This window comes from Balaenoptera physalus, assembly GCF_965194825.1.
Source record: "Balaenoptera physalus genome assembly, chromosome: 12".
Lineage (NCBI taxonomy): Eukaryota > Metazoa > Chordata > Mammalia > Artiodactyla > Balaenopteridae > Balaenoptera > Balaenoptera physalus.
In genome coordinates, this window is record NC_138897.1 from 67,991,760 (window position 1) to 68,009,550 (window position 17,791).

The 17,791-nt window shown below is 51.0% G+C and overlaps 2 protein-coding genes across 8 annotated transcripts in view; one reads left to right on the forward strand and one right to left on the reverse strand.

Moving 5' to 3' along the window:
- On the forward strand, positions 1–13,830 carry TUBB6 (tubulin beta 6 class V). Of its 3 annotated transcripts, XR_014251759.1 has the most exons (5): positions 1–159; positions 447–555; positions 2,080–2,190; positions 8,462–9,578; positions 12,542–13,830. XR_014251759.1 is itself a non-coding variant. In XM_082416962.1 (4 exons), the coding sequence occupies exons 1-4, from the start codon at positions 103–105 to the stop codon at positions 9,523–9,525; spliced, it is 1,341 nt and encodes a 446-aa protein (XP_082273088.1). In that variant the 5' UTR covers positions 1–102; the 3' UTR covers positions 9,526–9,787. The 3 variants fall into 3 exon arrangements, 2 of the variants coding, with proteins under 2 accessions (XP_082273088.1, XP_082273089.1); XM_082416962.1 differs by lacking the exon at positions 12,542–13,830 and having other exon boundaries at positions 8,462–9,787; XM_082416963.1 differs by lacking the exons at positions 1–159; positions 447–555; positions 2,080–2,190; positions 12,542–13,830 and adding an exon at positions 4,126–4,256 and having other exon boundaries at positions 8,462–9,787.
- Positions 11,916–17,791, reverse strand: part of AFG3L2 (AFG3 like matrix AAA peptidase subunit 2) — a 27,392-nt gene continuing 21,516 nt past the window's right edge. For 3 of the 5 annotated variants that reach the window (XM_082416958.1, XM_082416957.1, XM_082416959.1), the window contains 3 exons: positions 16,425–16,625; positions 14,632–14,826; positions 11,916–12,553 (listed from right to left, as the gene is read on the reverse strand). In XM_082416958.1, coding sequence (XP_082273084.1) covers positions 12,314–12,553; positions 14,632–14,826; positions 16,425–16,625 — 636 coding nt within the window. In that variant the 3' untranslated portion in view covers positions 11,916–12,313. Of the gene's footprint in view, positions 12,554–14,631; positions 14,827–14,920; positions 15,042–15,061; positions 15,727–16,424; positions 16,626–17,791 lie in introns of those variants that run through there. The other 2 variants (XM_082416960.1, XM_082416961.1) reach the window with 2 other exon arrangements.

Here is a 17,791-nt window from a genome sequence, read left to right on the forward strand (position 1 = left end):
GGGGGAGGGGCGGGGAGGGGCGGCTGGCGCCGAGTCCAGGGCGCGGAGCGGCTGGGCCCGCAGTCGCCGCGCTGTCCGAGCAGCGAGCGCCGAGCTCGCGCCATGAGGGAGATCGTGCACATCCAAGCGGGCCAGTGCGGGAACCAGATCGGCACCAAGGTGGGCGCGGGCCGGGCCGGGCTTCCTGCGGGTGGGCGGCCCGCCCCTCCCTAATCCCTCGGGCCGGGGCAGCGCGGGAGGACCGGTGCGGCCGAGGGGAACGTCACCGCGGGACCCGGCCCCGCTCCCCGTCCCCGCGGCCCCGGACCGCCCGCTGGCAGCTCAGGCGCGCCTGGAATTGTGCGGCCGCTCCCCGCGCGCCGCCCGCCCGCGGGGCCGGCCCTAGGGGAGCCGCGGGTGCCAGGGCCCCGGGCTGACCGTCTGTCCTTCGCCCCGCCCTTTGCAAGTTTTGGGAAGTGATCAGCGACGAACATGGCATCGACCCTGCTGGAGGCTACGTGGGTGACTCGACGCTCCAACTGGAGAGGATCAACGTCTACTACAATGAGTCATCGTGTGAGTGGCGCGGCGCGACCCCGCCCTTCCCCCCGATCCCCGGCCATCCCTCTCTGGGACCCCGTCATTGCCCTGTGGGACCCCGGCCATGCTCCCCCTCCCCAACCCGCGGGGCCGCCCGGCGCGTGGGTGGTTCACTCTGGAAAAATCCTCCCAGATGTAGCGGGACGCCCGACTCCTCCCTCGCTCCCGCTGGGGCGGGAAATCCGACGTCGGTTGATTTCAAACAGCATCTCGTCCTCCCTGGCGGGTCTGAGCTCTTGAAGCGGACCCGTTGCTGCTGTGAAATCAGCTTAGTGGGTCATGTCCGGCTCTTATTAAAATTTATTTTATCTTTAAAATTTTTATTTCTTAATGAAGGTTTTTGGCTAAAGCTTTGAAAAACACTCCCTCAAATGATTTTTCTGGCCCTTTGCAGACCTCCAAAAAGACTTTACATCCCCTGGAAGCTGCAACTACAGACAGAGAGGGTCATTGTCTGGTGGAGTTTAGTAAAAATTCCAGGTTGTGGTTTATCCAAGTTTGAGAATAGTATCACCCCTGTCCTGGGTAGCTACATCTATATGGTGGTTACATTATACTTTATTTTTGTAACAACGTTTATTATAAAAGTGATACATGCCTTTCACAAGACAACACAAAACTAAGACATTGAAGGGACACCCAGGAAGTGACAGGAGCTGCCCTTCCATACACATGTGTCCCCGGCCCCAGAGATAAGCACGCTCTGTCTTTGGAGTTACTGCTGCTTGTCCACACGAGAGCTGGGAAGAACAGGACACATAAATTACTGGGTTTTAAAAAGGTCTGGAACAGCAGGACATGGATGGTGAGATTCCTGGATGGAACTGAGAAGAGGGCAATATACATGGCACTTGCTGGTCACCCTCAGGCCTAGCCTGGTGACATTCTTTCTTCAGCCTGGGTGTGTGCGTAGCAGGACGGGTTGTAGAGCAGTTCCCAATGCAGTCCTAGTGACCCCACCCTCATGGGGACAGTTTCTTGCCCAGTTGGTGTGAGCGTGTGCTTACAGATGAAATGGCACACGGCCACACTTGTCCATAAATGAGACAGTCTCCCGGGAAACAGCCGTGGACGCACCTGGAACAGGTGCTCAGACTCGCTCGTGGGTTCACGTGTGTGTGAGGGAGGGAGGTGCCAAAGTGTCCCGGCAGCTCGGCCACTCGCTGCAGCAAGTACAATTTCTGTGGAGCTAAAAAGTAGAACTGCCCACGGGTGAGAACTGGAAAATACAGGCGGCAGGAGGTCGGGAGACCTCGTTTCTCATCCTGCCTTTTCCAGGAACTTCCTGTGCCCTGTGCCGGGCTGGCTTCCTCATCCGGACAAGTCCACGGTGGACTGTGTACTCTGGGGCTCCCCTCCCCCAGGGCTGAGATTCTGTTACTCTAAGAAAGCCCGCTCTGTACATCCCAGGTGGCTGTGCTGGTGGGACTTGCTCCCGGGAAGTCCATTGCCTTCGGAACCAGAGACTGACCCTTGTGGGTGGGCTCTGTTCTCTTCCAGCTCAGAAGTATGTGCCCAGGGCTGCCCTGGTGGACTTGGAGCCGGGCACCATGGACAGCGTGCGGTCTGGGCCTTTTGGGCAGCTCTTCCGGCCTGACAACTTCATCTTCGGTAGGTTCCGTCTTTCCTCCCTTCTTCTTCCTCTTTTTTATTTTTTAAACATCCAGCTAATTTCGGTGCAAGATTAAAAACATCACGTGGTGCAGAAAAGCTTAGAATGGAAATCAGCAGTCCCCAGCCCCATCATAGGCAGCCTCTTTAAGAAAAGTACCCTCTTGGGGAGAAGTAACCTTTGATTCTCTAAATGAAATGCTTACTGGTGATAGTTGATTTTGAAAATTTTTAGACATTAACTTCTTTTTCCCTCTTATAAATGACTATCCTAATATGATAATAATAATTTGTCTTTGGTTTTTATGTTGCTCATCTTTTAACTTCAGTGTGTTTATATTTCTTCTTCCATCATCTGTAGACAGTTGTTCTGCTTTCTTTCTGAAGGTTGGTGCCATATGAATTTATTAGTTTTATCGGATTTGGGCAAATCTTCCTTCCCCCTTCCTCCACCAGAAAATGATGGCAGCGCCTGTTCCTCTGCAAACTCCTCAAGAAAATTATATAAAATTAAACAAAGTGGCACTGTTAGTGTGACCAGCCTCTTTCACCTTGGAGCCATGGTTTTGGGAGTCAAGGTTACTTCAAAGTGTACAAGAGGAGGCAGAATCTTGGAAGATTTTATTGGTACATGAATTGATTCCCTTGTATTCGAATCAGGCAGTGACCTGTTATAAAGGTACAGCGAGGTACCTTCAGCTGGGTACATGTTCACGAAGTTTATGAGTCCTCTTGGTGTCATCCCCTTCCCCATCACAATGACAACCTACACAAGCAATGGGACAGGCGAAGCTTCTGATAATTTGTTCAAGGGTTTTTGTCACCTTTGATATTTCAAATAGACCAGGACGAAGGTCTCTGGTGCCCCTTTCATTACATCAAAAAATCTAAATTAGCAGTATTTTTATAGTCTACACATGGGGACATTTATATTCTTTACCTTTTGCTGAACTAGACTTTTCATAGTTGTTCTCAAGCAAAGATGCTTCAAGATCCTACCATCCAATATGGTAGCCACTAGCTACGTGTGGCTATTTAAATTTAATTAAAGTTAAATAAAATCAGTCTACTTCCTCAGTTGTAGTCGACACGCCCAGTGCTCAATAGCCAAGTGTGGCTAGTGGCTACCACATTGGACAGTGCAAAGATACAACAGTCCCATCACTGCAGAAAGTTGTATCAGACAGCAGTGCTCACAGCCTTAATAGAGATATTCTACCAAATTAGGGGAACGAAGATGGTACTGATATGAAATAGCTTTAATAGTAATTTTTAAAAGTTGACACTATTTTTAACTAAGAAAATAACATGTTTGCCATGGGGCATGGAGAGGACCCAGAATGTCTACGCACTGTGGTGTGCTGTTAGGCTCAACAATTGTTTTTAAGTCATTCTCCAGTTAATAAAAGAGGCCGAGTTGCCTGTGAATGGAGATGGTTCACCCCCATTGCCTTCAGAGTTGGTGAATTAAAAAAAACAGTGTCATTCCATTTTCAGATATAGTTTGAAATAGTTTAAAAAAAAACACTGACTTGAAGTAACTAATTTTAAAAGTGGAAGTTCTCTGCATTTGAGTTTTAAACATGAATATGCTTTAGAAAACCCCAGTTTTTTCTTAACAAACTGCTCGTTGCATAGCAGTCATGCCTATTAGTGGGAGAGAGTTTTGTGGGACAAAGCGAAGCACCAGGAAGGTTGACCTTAGGCCTCTCTGTACGTGTAACTTTCTCTTCCGGATTCAGGGCTGGAGGGGAGTCCGGGAGCACGTAGCCCTAAGCTTTACCCCACACCCCGTGTGAGCTGGAGGTGAACCAGGGGTGGGCTCTGAGGCCCCTGGGATCTGTTGCAGCTTCGTGTTCTACAATTTGGAGCCACTGGTTAATGTCCCAACCTCTATTGCAGAAGATGTTCAACTCCTGACCCCCAAATATTTAACTGGGAACGCCTGTTGCTATGAGACAGTGGCAAAATATTTTCAGAAGCCTCCAGCTTCCTTCTTTTGTCGATGGCCGAGACAACCTCATGGCTGATCACGCTGTAAACACCGAGGAAGCCAAGTGGATGATGTGAGCTGGAGGGAGGGGAGGGTCAAGGCCAAGGGGCTTCACTGGCTGTGGCTGCCTGTCGCCCGGTGTCCCCACTGCCCTCCGGTGATTGGTTTCCACGCTGTTTAGTGAAATCATTCTTAGTCCCTCGGGGCAGCTGAAGGTGCATCTGCTCTTCACCAAGCTCCAGGTGGGAGGCTGGCCCAGCGCCTGCTGGCTTGGTGGGGAGGTGCAAGAGTTGTGGGGGCCTAGGAAGGATGTGATGGTTTTCCAGCCTCATACGAGAAGGCGGCCAGCCAGGTTTCACCGTAAAGGGAGTCTGTGTTCGTGAGCGAGAATGCAGTTACCTCCTGGGGGCGGGAAACGCCCCAAGGGGCCGTGGCAGGACTCAAGGCTGCCCCTCTGGAGTCTGTCCATCTCTGCCCCCGGCTCGATGGCCTCGCTGACGTCACCAGTCCTCTGCTCATAGATATTTAGCTCTTGACCTTTTCACTGTTACAAACTGCTCCCTGGCGAATCTCTGTCCACATGTCATTCTGCGCGTTTTGGGTAGACTCGCTGAGTCAATGGGACCAACTTGGATCCTTGTCGCTGACTTGCCCCCTGTGGAGGCCCGTCCTCCTCATGCCCCCAGTGGCTCCAGTGTGTGTGGGGGGGCCTTGCCCCAGACCCCCGTCAGCACGGTGTTACCAAGCTTTTGAGTTCTGTCAGCTTCATGGAGGGTAATAGAATCTCCTTATTTAGTTTGCATTCCCCTCATGAGGAGTATGCCATGGGTTTGTTACTTGCACTTCCCTCCCTGCGATCTGTGCTTATATCCTTTGCCCATCTTCCTAAAGGCTGTCGTTGTCCTTATGGATTTGTAGGACTTCTTTAGATGCTTCCGAAGGGATTCCCTTGGTATAAGATATGAATCACTAATAGTCAGTACATCTTAAACTTACTGAATAATCACAGAATTTCGGTGGTTCTTCTTTTACAGACTTGCACTTTACACCACAGGGCTTAGCACTGATAAATGCTGTGCAAGATCCAAAGACATTTGAGCTAAGACTCCTTCCCCATGTGTGAGGCCGCCCCCCGGGGTAACTGCAGAATCCAGGGGTGTCCGAGAGCAGGCCCCGCCCCCAAGTGCCCAGAGCCTTCCTTCTGCTGTGGTGCTAGGCGGGCCCCGGCTGCGTCACTGCCACAGCTCAGTTTCCCCGATCGGTGCACGGGGGTGGTGGTGAATTGTTGCCACCAGTGGTGTAGACAGAAATCAAGGGAATGTCTTTGGCGTAAGGGGGGAGAGGTCTGCACAGCATGTGCCAGCAGCGCCTTGGCCCCTCTGCTCCTCTTGCTTTCTGAGTCCACCTGACGCAGCCGAATCCCCTGCCCGCTCCACCTTCAGCAGTGGGACCACCGTGGTCTCTTTTGTTCGACGTGTAGGGAAAGTTTGATAAGGGGGATGATGGATTTATTTTTAAATTTTTTATAATACATGATTCTTTTCAAAACCAAATTTGATATACCCAAACTGAAGAAATACAATGTCTTTAAATAGCCTTCCTTGCTTCCTCAACAGCTGACCATTTTAGCCGCACCTTACACTGCCTAATTACCAGTTAATGAGAAATGGCAATGCCTTGTCTTTTTTTTTTTAAATTAATTAATTTATTTATTTATTCTTGGCTGTGTTGGGTCTTCGTTTCTGTGCGAGGGCTTTCTCTAGTTGCGGCGAGCGGGGGCCACTCTTCATCGCGGTGCGCGGGCCTCTCACTATCGCGGCCTCTCTTGTTGCGGAGCACAGGCTCCAGACGCGCAGGCTCAGTAGTTGTGGCTCACGGGCCCAGTTGCTCCGCGGCATGTGGGATCTTTCCAGACCAGGGCTCGAACCCATGTCCCCTGCAATGGCAGGTAGATTCTCAACCACTGCGCCACCAGGGAAGCCCTGTCTTTTTAATTTATCTTTAAATCTCTGCATCATTTACTTTGATTTTACTGCTTTTTGTAATTTACCTTACTGTGTGCTCTAGAATTCAGTTCTCAGTGGTTTCTCTAATATTCCTTAAAATGCATATTAACATATTGATTTGAGTTGAAAATTAAAGTCGTGTTTTTCTGACAGAAAGTAAGTCCAATCTACAGAATCGCTCTGATAATGAGGGCTGCCTTTGCCAGTTAGGTTACGTGGCCAATAGTTTTTACAACCTGAATAAGCTAAATCTGCAACCTAAAAATTTTGACAAAAATATATTTAAAACATTTCGTTAAAAACCATATTTGCAAAGTTGTATTGGAATTAAGATTTCAAATTTTCCAACCCTTTCTAAGTATACTGGACCACACAAAGAGTCTTTCAATGAAAGAGCATTAGGTAAGTCTTGGTGCAAAGCCTTTTGGACCAACAGAAGGAAAGTGTGATTGATGCAAGTCAGGTGTTTCCAATTCTGCTTTCCACAAAATTGAGTTTTGGGCTGAAAGATGATTAAAAATACTTTTTTTTTCTTTTTGGCCGTGCCACGTGGCATGTGGGATAGCCCGGGAAGTCCCTAAAAATACACTGTGATGATAGATCACTATTTGATTTTTGGCATTTACTCTGAGGATCAAATAATTCAATGACATTGTTAGAATACAATTGATTCCATTTACATATTTATGTGAACAAGACTCCTCAGTATTTATATATGTAAAAACAAAGAAAAAGGAATAAAATGGATGCCAAGTACTTCCCTGGTGGTCCAGTGGTTAAGACTGCACTTCCACTGCAGTGGGCACGGGTTCGGTCCCCGGTCAGGGAAGATCCTACATGTGGTGTGGTGCGGCCAAAAAAAAAAGAAAAAAAAGGATGCCAAACCTTGTCTCATTCTGGCAATATCTGATGTTCACACTTGGATAAATGAACTAATTGAAAAGAATACAGTTATTGACATTTTAAACACCTTGTGATCATAGGAATTTTTTTTTAAAATTCAATTTCAACTTAGGATTTATTCCTGTTTTTTTTTTTTTTTTTTTTTGGCCACGCTACGCAGCTTGTGGGATCTTAGTTCCCCGACCAGGGATCAAACCCTGGCTACGGCAGTGAATCTGCCAAGCCCTAACCACTGGACCGCCAGGGAAGTCCCTATTCCTGATCTTTACATGGACTCTGCGGGATACATTTAATAGAATGATGTAACATGTTTGTTTTCAAAAGGGAGTATTTATAGTACCTCGGAAATTAAAATATCATTCACAACTATTTGAATTTATGAAGACGTTAGATGTCAGCTTAATGTTGGGGTATGTAGTTTTTAAATATTTTCAGGGCTACAGAGCAGTGGTGTCTGAAGAGCACTGCATTACAGGAAATGTGCAGTGTCCAGAAAAGCAAAAATGAAAATAAGTTCCTCCCGGTCCTCTTTGCCAGATCTTTTTAAGTGCATCCATTCAAACAAACACAGGCCTGTGTATACAGCTTGGAAAAAATGCTTTGTCTGCTGATGGAGCTTCCATTTTATAACGAAGTGAACTGAAAATTAGGATTTTAAATTGAGCAACCAACCTTTCAGATTAAAAATTTTTTCCATAAAGTAAAGTAGAAATAAGCATGTTGGGGAAAATGCACTCTTGCTTAAAACAAACAAACAAAAACCCCAAAACAGACTAATGAGAAGGTCTCTTTCTAGTTACTTGAACTCCTTGGAAAAAATACAAAGAATTTCACATATGTTAATCTTACCACGACTGACTGGAAGCAATTTGAGGGCAGGAATGACTTCCTGTGCTGCGTGTTTAATTACAGGTGCAAAATAGTGGGTGCTCAGAAACTTTTGCAACTGTAATTCTGGATGATGAACGAGGAGCCCCATTAACGTGAGAAAGTATTACTGTTTCAAAAAGAAAGTATTTGTGCATAGTACAAAATTCAGAGAGCCCAAAGGAGAGGGGAAAGCAATTTGTTTTTTAATGTATACTTTCTGTTCTCTTTGTCTTTTACCTTGTGGGAGAATTATCTACTTAAAAACAAGAATGGAATTACCAGGTCAGAACACGCGTACATCTTAAAACTGGTGGATTTCCCTTGTCTGAAGCAGCTGCCTGCCCTCCCGCGCTCCTGCAGTGCTGGGGGACCGGGGCCCACCCCTCGCTCTATTATCTAATCGTGTCCTAACACATTTTAAACGTACTAACGGCCCCGCGCAGCTCCCCCCGCCCCATAGCCCTGTCTGAAACGTGTCCCCTCTCTTGCTTGACTCCAGGACAGACTGGTGCCGGGAACAACTGGGCCAAAGGCCACTACACGGAGGGCGCCGAGCTGGTGGACTCGGTCCTGGATGTGGTGCGGAAGGAGTGCGAGCACTGCGACTGCCTGCAGGGCTTCCAGCTGACCCACTCGCTGGGCGGCGGCACCGGTTCTGGGATGGGCACTCTCCTCATCAGCAAGATCCGCGAGGAGTACCCCGACCGCATCATGAACACCTTCAGCGTGATGCCCTCGCCCAAGGTGTCGGACACGGTGGTGGAGCCCTACAACGCCACCCTCTCCGTGCACCAGCTGGTGGAGAACACGGACGAGACCTACTGCATCGACAACGAGGCCCTGTACGACATCTGCTTCCGCACCCTGAAACTGACCACGCCCACCTACGGGGACCTCAACCACCTGGTGTCGGCCACCATGAGCGGGGTCACCACCTCCCTGCGATTCCCCGGCCAGCTCAACGCTGACTTGCGCAAGCTGGCCGTGAACATGGTGCCCTTCCCGCGCCTGCACTTCTTCATGCCCGGCTTTGCCCCGCTCACCGCCCGTGGCAGCCAGCAGTACCGGGCGCTGACGGTGCCCGAGCTCACCCAGCAGATGTTCGATGCCAAGAATATGATGGCGGCCTGTGACCCCCGCCACGGCCGCTACCTGACCGTGGCCGCCGTGTTCCGGGGCCCCATGTCCATGAAGGAGGTGGATGAGCAGATGCTGGCCATCCAGAACAAGAACAGCAGCTACTTCGTGGAGTGGATCCCCAACAACGTGAAGGTGGCCGTGTGCGACATCCCGCCGCGCGGCCTGAAGATGGCCGCCACCTTCATCGGCAACAGCACGGCCATCCAGGAGCTGTTCAAGCGCATCTCGGAGCAGTTCTCAGCCATGTTCCGGCGCAAGGCCTTCCTGCACTGGTTCACGGGTGAGGGCATGGACGAGATGGAGTTCACTGAGGCCGAAAGCAACATGAACGACCTGGTGTCTGAGTACCAGCAGTACCAGGACGCCACAGCCGACGAGGGCGAGGAAGCTTTTGAGGACGACGAGGAGGAGGTCAATGAATAGAGGCGCGTCCCTGCCTTGGACGCCGTGGCTCAGAGGTCCTTCCTCCAATCCTGGTGAGTCTCCCGGCCGCCAAGGGGAGCCCTGGTCTGAGTGTGTGGGGACGGGCCCCTCGCAGAGGCAGCGAGACTGTCCTGTCCGTCATCCGGGATGAAGGACATCAGAAGAGTGGGGACTGGCATCCCTACCCAAACATCAGACCAGAGAGGACTTGAAAGAACTCATGGGCCATAAATAAAGGGCTAAATAAATAAACCTCACCTTCTCTTAAGTGTTCAACCATGTCTGGGAATTAGGGGGTTAGAAACGGTGTGTTTCATCCTGTGATGACACCTGGAGCCACAAGGTGCTGCCTCGTACTGGACGTGCAGCTCTGAACTCGGGAACAACCTGGTCACAATAAACCCTAAGTGTCCTTGTCTCTCCCGCCTCTGCTTCCCCGACAGCACCCGCCCCTTCCTGGGGTGCAGCCCTGACAGCCCACTCCACGCAGGGAGGGGCTTCACTTCCGTTGGAGGCTCTCGGGCAGCCCTGAGATTCTTTAATTGGTGGCTCCTATGGAAAGCAGCACACCCCCAAATAAAAGCCCTTGTCCCCGTTTGTACGTCCCCAGCACTTACACCCCCACGAATCTTTCCTGTGTCCAGCCCTAGGCTAGTCCGCCCAGCCTCCCCTAACAACCTGGCTGAGATTTGGAGGAGCCACAGAAAATGACCCTCAGGCTTCCAGACAAAGCTGGGGACACACAAGCTCAAGGTGGGTGGGGTGCCGGCTGGCGGCTCTGGGAGCTGCTGTGCTTCCTTCTGGGGGTGCAGGGCCAGCAGGCAGGCCCTGCACAGGGCACAGGATCCCCCGCCCCCCCACCTCACGGTGTCTGCTCCCTAAGACGCCTTTTAGGCTCAGCCTCCACGGGGCGAGCGGGCTCGCTTCCCAGGTTCTGTCTTCTTCCCCCTGGAGGGCACTGTGAGCCCAGCTGCTTCAGCCCAGGGAACACGAGCGTGTCACTGCGGGTGGAAGCATTTTAATGCTAGTGCTGGACCCCTTGCCCAGCCTCCCCACCCCTCATGGGTCCCTGAGGAACTGCTGAGCTGAGCCCCTGCCCCATGGTGGCCCTCTGTAATTCTGTGTCCGCTGTGCCTTGGACAAAATGACCCACAAAACACGCAACATGGCTTGAACCGAGGTGAGATCCCGTTTTTGCAAAAATCTAACCATTTTGTGAGACTACGGTGAAAATCTCTCACTGCCCCCATCTATGCTGGACCCTCACTAGGTCTGACGGGCCTTAGAGGAGAGACGGGTGCCTTGAGCGCCTGCTGGAGGCCAAACCCGAGTCAGGCCCCGACACACTCATGCTGCGCGGGTGCCACACTGAGGCCACAGCGGCCACTCTGGGCCCCACTGGCCGCCAGCCATGCAGGACCTCATACAGCGCAGGGGAGATGTGGGTCACCACCTGAGCGCCATCAGGCCTGACTCACGACTGGCACCACCCAGGAGGCTCAGCAGGGGCGGCGCATGCTGGCCCCCTCCCTGCGGGGCTGTCCTCCTCACGTAACAGCCTTACTCAACAAGCACCCAGAGCATCCCGTGAGGAAGGGAAGGGAGGCTGTGATTGATACCCCTGCAGCCCCAGCTCCTGGGATGCTGTGATGCCGTTAGTGCTTCTGTGGCCTGGCGAGCTGGAGTGTGGAAGAGTGGTCCCAGGATGGGCAGGGGGGTGGGGGCCACCTGGGCCACCTGCCACCCCATCGGTCCAGTGCTCCTCCAGGACGCCAGCCGATTCTGTGCCCGAAGCCTGACAAGTCACGTCCCACAACACATCTGCGTCAAGAACACACAAGCAAGTTGGAATAACACTAAAGGAGACAGCTAAAAAGTATTAAAAAATGCAGAAATGTGTGGTGCCTCCAAGTCCAGATAATGGCATTTGAAGACCTACGTCTTCTTCGGGCCACCTTCTGGTGAGCTCTGACCTAGGTCTGCGGCACTGTGGACTCTGGCTTTTCTGGAACCACAGCAGCACATCACTCCCTTCTAACAGTAACAGTGACCTCGCAGAGGGCGCAGGGCTTCCCAGCCCCATGGCAGTCCAGCCTGCCAGCCCGCAGTCCAGCGGTGGTTATACATCCGCTGCAGACCCACACATGGGACCAAGGCCCGGTCGTGGTTGGCCGAGTGAGGATGTGCCGTCACGGGCTCACTGACTCACTCGGGCCAACACACTTCACACCCTGAGTTCATCCTCCAGCATGAACAAATCTAGACTTCCTGAGTGTCTCGTGGGAGCTGAAGAGAACCGCAAACCTGAGACCCTTAACAGTGACGTCATTCAATCCCTTCCCGTTACGTTTTCTGAGAAGTAGCCCAAGCATAATCAGTGACACTGTATGTTCAGGAGGAAAAAAGTGCAGTGTTTACACTTTATTTTTGACATAAAGCCGTATTTACACAATACATTCATATTTTTAAATGTTACAGCTCTCTGTAGAAAACCATTCCATCACAAAACAGCAACTTGTGACCCGGATTCTATCTTTAAAATATTAAATCAAATGAAAATATTCCTAATTTCATAGCCCATCACAGAGGGAGACTCTGAAGGGAGGCGGGAGTGAAGAGCAGGTGACAGTGAGAGGGCCCCCACCCGATGGGGACAGAGACCGGGAGAGCCCGAGGCTGGGGCACGTGCCCTCCCCCGCAACCCAGGTGACTTCCGAGGCCGTGGACGAAGCACCCCACTTCCCACTGTGTCGTGAGGCCGAGCGCGGCTCTGAAGGCGCAGCTCGGGCTACGCGGGGCCAGCGCCCTGGACCTGGCTGGCGGCCTTCTCGCCCGAGGGCTCCTCTGAGCCCTCCCGCTCCCTGTTCCAGTCCTTCAGGCCCTCAGGCAGCGAGGTGTCCTCGTCCAGGCTGCCGGTGCCTTCCACAAATTCCTCATACGTAGACTTTTCCGCAAACGGTCTGGGGCCCAGGAGTTCCACCATGTCGTTCTTGTCTAACACTTCTTTCTCTAACAGGAGCAGAGCAACCTGCAATGCGAACACCTGCGGTTAAACAGTCACCCAGCAATGTCTCTCCAATCTCATCACCTCCTATTTACAGTCAACCCCCTTCCAAAAAACGGTTTAGGACCACTGAAAAGAGATATTCACGGTCATGTCACTTTAGAATAAGATGTGCAAAAATCCTGGAAAAACACGTGTCCCCACGAAGGGCGCAGCTGCACGGTGTGGTGCATCCACGTGGCCCGTGACTGTGCCCTGGACTTAGTGGGGGAGCTCTGTCCCTGACGCCGCAGAAAGACATCCTTGGGGAGGAGAGCCAGACGCAGTGTCCCTGGGCCCCACCTGCTTCCAAAGAGGGGAGGAGCTCCCTCTGGCTTACAGAGCAGAAAGAAATACTGCAAGGAAGTGTGAGAGTGATGCAAGTGACTGGGGGTGGGGGTGGGGGAAAGGGTGGAAACGGAAATTTTAAAAGGTGGTTGACAAAAATAAAGACAAATGAGGCAGAGACACAATATGAAGCAGGAGATTAACATGAAAATATGCATCTCGAAGTTCTGGTCTCTGTGTGGCTGAACCACAAGACTGACATGACACACAGCCACAGAAAAAGGGACCCCTGCCAGCTACGAGTGGGGAGGTGAGGGACGGTGTCAGGAGGACAGGGAACAGGGTCACGTTAGACTCGCTCACTGTTACCACTGCCTTTCTACTTCTGCTGCCACCACGGCACCATCTCAGGAAGTTAAAACACACCCACGGCTGCCTCTGCACTGGCCTCTGACTGTCCCCCTGGAGGTGGCACCCTGCTGCCACTCTCCTTTATTTTTTTTAAGTTTTGGTATTTTTTTTTTAAAAGATTTATTTTTTTAAATTAATTTATTCTGGCTGCGCTGGGTCTTAGTTGTAATGTGCGGACTCTTAGTTGCGGCATGCGAGATCTAGTTCCCCAATCAGGGATCAAACCCAGGCCCCCTGCAATGGGAGCGCGGAGTCTTAACCACTGGCCCACCAGGGAAGTCCCCGCTGCTCTCTCCTTTAAATGATGACTTTTTAAGCATTTCCACTCCGGATTCTTTCAGTACTCCTGACTATAAAACACAGGGGCCGGATGAGATCTCCATGAAGGGCGCCTCTAGCTCCAGAGCTGTGTTTCCCGCAGAGCTCTGGAGGCCCCAGACACCCTGTCCTGCCCTCTGCACTCCCTCCTCGCTCACTAGGGCCCCACACAGCAAGTCCTCCTCTCCTCCCCATGTTCACTCTGTAGCCTGATGAGCTGTCAGGGTGGATGTCAGCCTTCTCTGCCCTCTCCCCTCTCCCCTCGGAGCCCCTGCTGCAGGCCCCCTCCCACCTACCCCGTGCTCTGTGAAAAGGCACCTCGGGCTCTGCCGGGCACAGCTCACAGTGGGCTTCTCTGAAGATCTGCCAATCGGACAGCATCATCTTAGAATAGCTTTTTTCTCTATCAATCCTTTATAGAAGACTTTTCACCTGTGCTTTTGTCATGAGAGTGTGGAATATTTAAAAAACAGAAAATTCTGTTTGGTCGCACGGATTCTGAATAATTAAGAGTTTACTGGATGCAAGAAATCGACTGAATTAGAAAGGCTCCCTCCCTTTTGAAAGTGCTATCAAATGAGGCACAACAACGGAAGATACAAAGAATGTTTGTTCACGGAAGGTCATAATTAAGCAAGGTCCTACATATCTAGTTTGGCTAATTCTTTCATTTGCCGTTCCACTACCTCTTTACTCTGGAGGTGAAGAGCAGTGGTCAATCCCGATCAGGCCACCGGGCTCTGCATCTGGAAGCACTTGGTGGGTGAGTGCAGGTTCAACTGTGTGTCTGGTGTTGTGAACAGACTTCGTTAATCCCGCGCTCACATTCCTAAGAACCAGCAGCCGGGATCGTGCCCGCTGCTGCTCCTCCCACATCCCCCCAGCCCCACAGAGACAGCAGACACAGCATCAGGATGGAGGAAGGAGCCTGGGATTAACAGGCACAGGGGATGTCGGCGTCTACAAACCAACCAACCAGTCAAGCCATCAGTCTCAACTCTTTCTGCAAAACCGTGCAGAGAATCATTGGTGCACCCAGCACCCACCTTCTCCACATCTGCTTTCTTTTCTGTGAGAAGAGCGACTGTCCTCTTGTAAGCATCGTTGATAAGTATTCGTACTTCGTCATCTATCAGTCTGGCCGTGGCTTCGCTGTAAGGCTTTTCCAACACCATGTCCCCCTGACGGGGGAGGTCAAAGGAGATTTGCCCGACCTTTTCATTCATGCCGAACTGAACAATCTGAAAAAGAATGCGTGACTAGTGGTGGGCATCCATTTCTGCTCACAGGTTTTTATAAAATGGCAGCAAATCCACTGACATGAAATCCACACACCTCACTGCAGTACTACTCGTTAACTCGCAACGACACGGCGGCCTTGAGTCGGCCAAGTAGACCAGGGTGTTCTGCGTAGATGGAGGTTGGTAGGACAAGACCAGAGACCCACAGGCAACATCTACAAGGCAGGTGGCAAACGGGCAGGCACAAACCCCAACGGTGACGAGACCTGCTTGAAATCGCTCTGCACGAGGGGAGGTGAGGACAGGCAAGGAGCATCCGACAGACGGGAGGAACCACCCAGGCCGCCCAGAGGCTCCTCCCGCGTCGCCCGGGCTCCAGGAACCTGCAAGGGGCGTCTGCATTCTCCCTGAGTCCACAGGGCCCGGCCTGTACCCCATGAGACCCCCACACTAACTAACCACACAAAAACCCCACATTAAGAAGCTGTGGAAATAAAATCCAAACTGACCAGAAAAGAGAAGGTGCAGATAAAAGACGGGAGCAGGAACAGATCAGAAAGTAGGAAGTCACGTTTTTTAAAAGTTTATGAAAACAGCAGGAAAGGAAACTCTAAAACCGTAAAACTAGAAAAACTGTCTTAATCCACCTCCTTCCTAAGAGATCAGGAAAACAAACTTCATGTAAAAGTGGGCAACAGAAAAATCCCTTACAAAGTTGTTATGAGAAGAAAGTAAGGAGAATAATGTCTACACAGATAAGGGAAGTGGGATGGAGAGACATCCATAAAACAGATGAAAACTGTAACCCACAACTTCAGAAAAGGCTAACCGAAATCAGGAAGGTGAAGGAAAATAAGAAAGAATAATATTAAGTCAGAATCAGAAAATTTAGATGAGGTGCTAGAACGCAGGAAATAAAACAAAAATTACAATTATTTTTTTAAATGGAGATTAAACTAGAAAGAACACAAGAGCAAATAACCCCAACAAACAAATGCCCTAAGAAAAATTATTGGTTTTTTTTTGGTTTTTTTGGCAGTGCTGCGCGGCACATGCGATCTTAGTTCCCTGACCAGGGATATAACCCGCGTCCCCTGCATTGGAAGCTTGGAGTCTTAACCACTGGACCACCAGGGAAGTCCCAAGAAAAATGAAAGGTATGGGAAAGTAACAGGCCCAGAAGAGCTGACATATGAATAAAAGGAGTTCCCAAAGAAAGTCACTGACATCAAGTTCCACGACAGCAAAATGACCTTGTCTGGGGATGGAGGCGGCCGGGATAAACTTAAAGGAAACAGGGGAATGGCTGCTCCCAGCAGAAAGGACCGGAAGGGACAGGCACCGGGGAGTCCATGCGGGATCCCAAAGGCTTGTAACTGAACGTAAACTCTACTGATGTGCTTTATACACTCTTAGTAATAAACTTGAAAGACCGAACTCTCAAAACAAGGGTTTCTTTTCCTAAGTTTTGATCGTTTTAAAATGGATTTCTCTTAAGAAGTAACCCTTGCCTGGAAAGCCTAGACCAGTCAAACAGCAGTGCTGTTCCAGAGCCGTTGGTGCAGGTGAGGATGCAAGATGACCCCGCCCACACTCACCTGAGCATACGCACTCTGAGTCACTTTTCGCAAGTCGTCCTGAGCGCCGGTTGTGATTCTCCCGAAGAAGATCTCCTCTGACACGCGGCCGCCCAGAGTCATGCACATCCTGTCCAGGAGCTGCTCTTTGGTGTAGAGGTACTGCTCCTTGGGTAAGTACTGTGCGTAGCCCAGCCCTTTGCCCCGAGGGATGATGGACACCTGACGAGGAGAACACACGGCGCGCTGAGGACGGACGCGGCCACTGGAGGCTGATGTGGAGCCACAGGGAGACTCACTGGCGAGGAAAGCACCACAGACTCGGCTTGAGGAGCTGGGTGGGAGGGCCCGTCCAGGAGAGCATTTTCTCTTAGGGTAACCTCACCCGAGAGGTCTATAAAGTATTTCTTGTCTCTTATAAAGCTCAACTGGAAGTGTTCAGTCCTGACAACAGGGCTGCTGCTGAGTGGCGACCCCTCCAGACTTGACCGCCGGCCCCGCCTACCCCGCTTTCCAGGAGGCAGACAGAGGGGCCAGCAGCCTTCGTTTTCTAGTCCTCTTGTTGCAATTGAGTAGATTCCTTTAATTTCTACAATCAATGCGCCCAGTAACAGGTTACAGTTCAGTGAGTTCCGACAAACAGCCTCTCCCACAACCAAGATACAAAACATCTTCCTCTTCTCCCCGAAGTCCCCTCCCCCGCCCCCCACAGATGAGTTGCAATTTCTAGAACTGCAGTAAATGGCCTCATACAGTATGGACTTCACCGTATCTGGTCTGTGTCACTGTCCCCGAGACCCACCCCCACTGCCGGCTGTGTTAACAGTGCACTCGGCTCCACTGCCGCAGAGCAATCACTGGGTAAAAACACACCAAACATCCACTCCTTCTTGAGGGACTTTGGGGGCTCTTTCCGGTTTACTGCTATTACAGATGAAGCAGTAAAAGTATTCCATGGACATGTTTTTATTTCTCTTGGGTAAACACACAGGAGTGGGACCGTTTGGTTGTATTGGAAGCATTTGTCACCTTTATGAGAAACTGCCTAACTGGTTTCCACAGTGGCTGCCCCGGGTCAGGTGCCCGTCCGCAGGCATGGGGGCCAACTGGACCGACCTCGGGACACGTGGAGCTTCGGCAGGGTTCCACCCACACCTCCCGGTGACTTAGGGCATCCAGTATCTTCACGTGCCTGGCGCCCATTCCTATTCCTTCTCTTGGGAAGTACATGCGCATATAGCTTGCCTATTATTTTACAGGGTTGCTTGTTTCCCTACCACTGAATTTTAAGAGTCCTTTATGAAAAAAAAAAAAAAAAAAAAAAAAAAGAGTCCTTTATGTATTCCAGGTACACGTCCGTCCTCTGTCATATACACGTACTGCAAGTA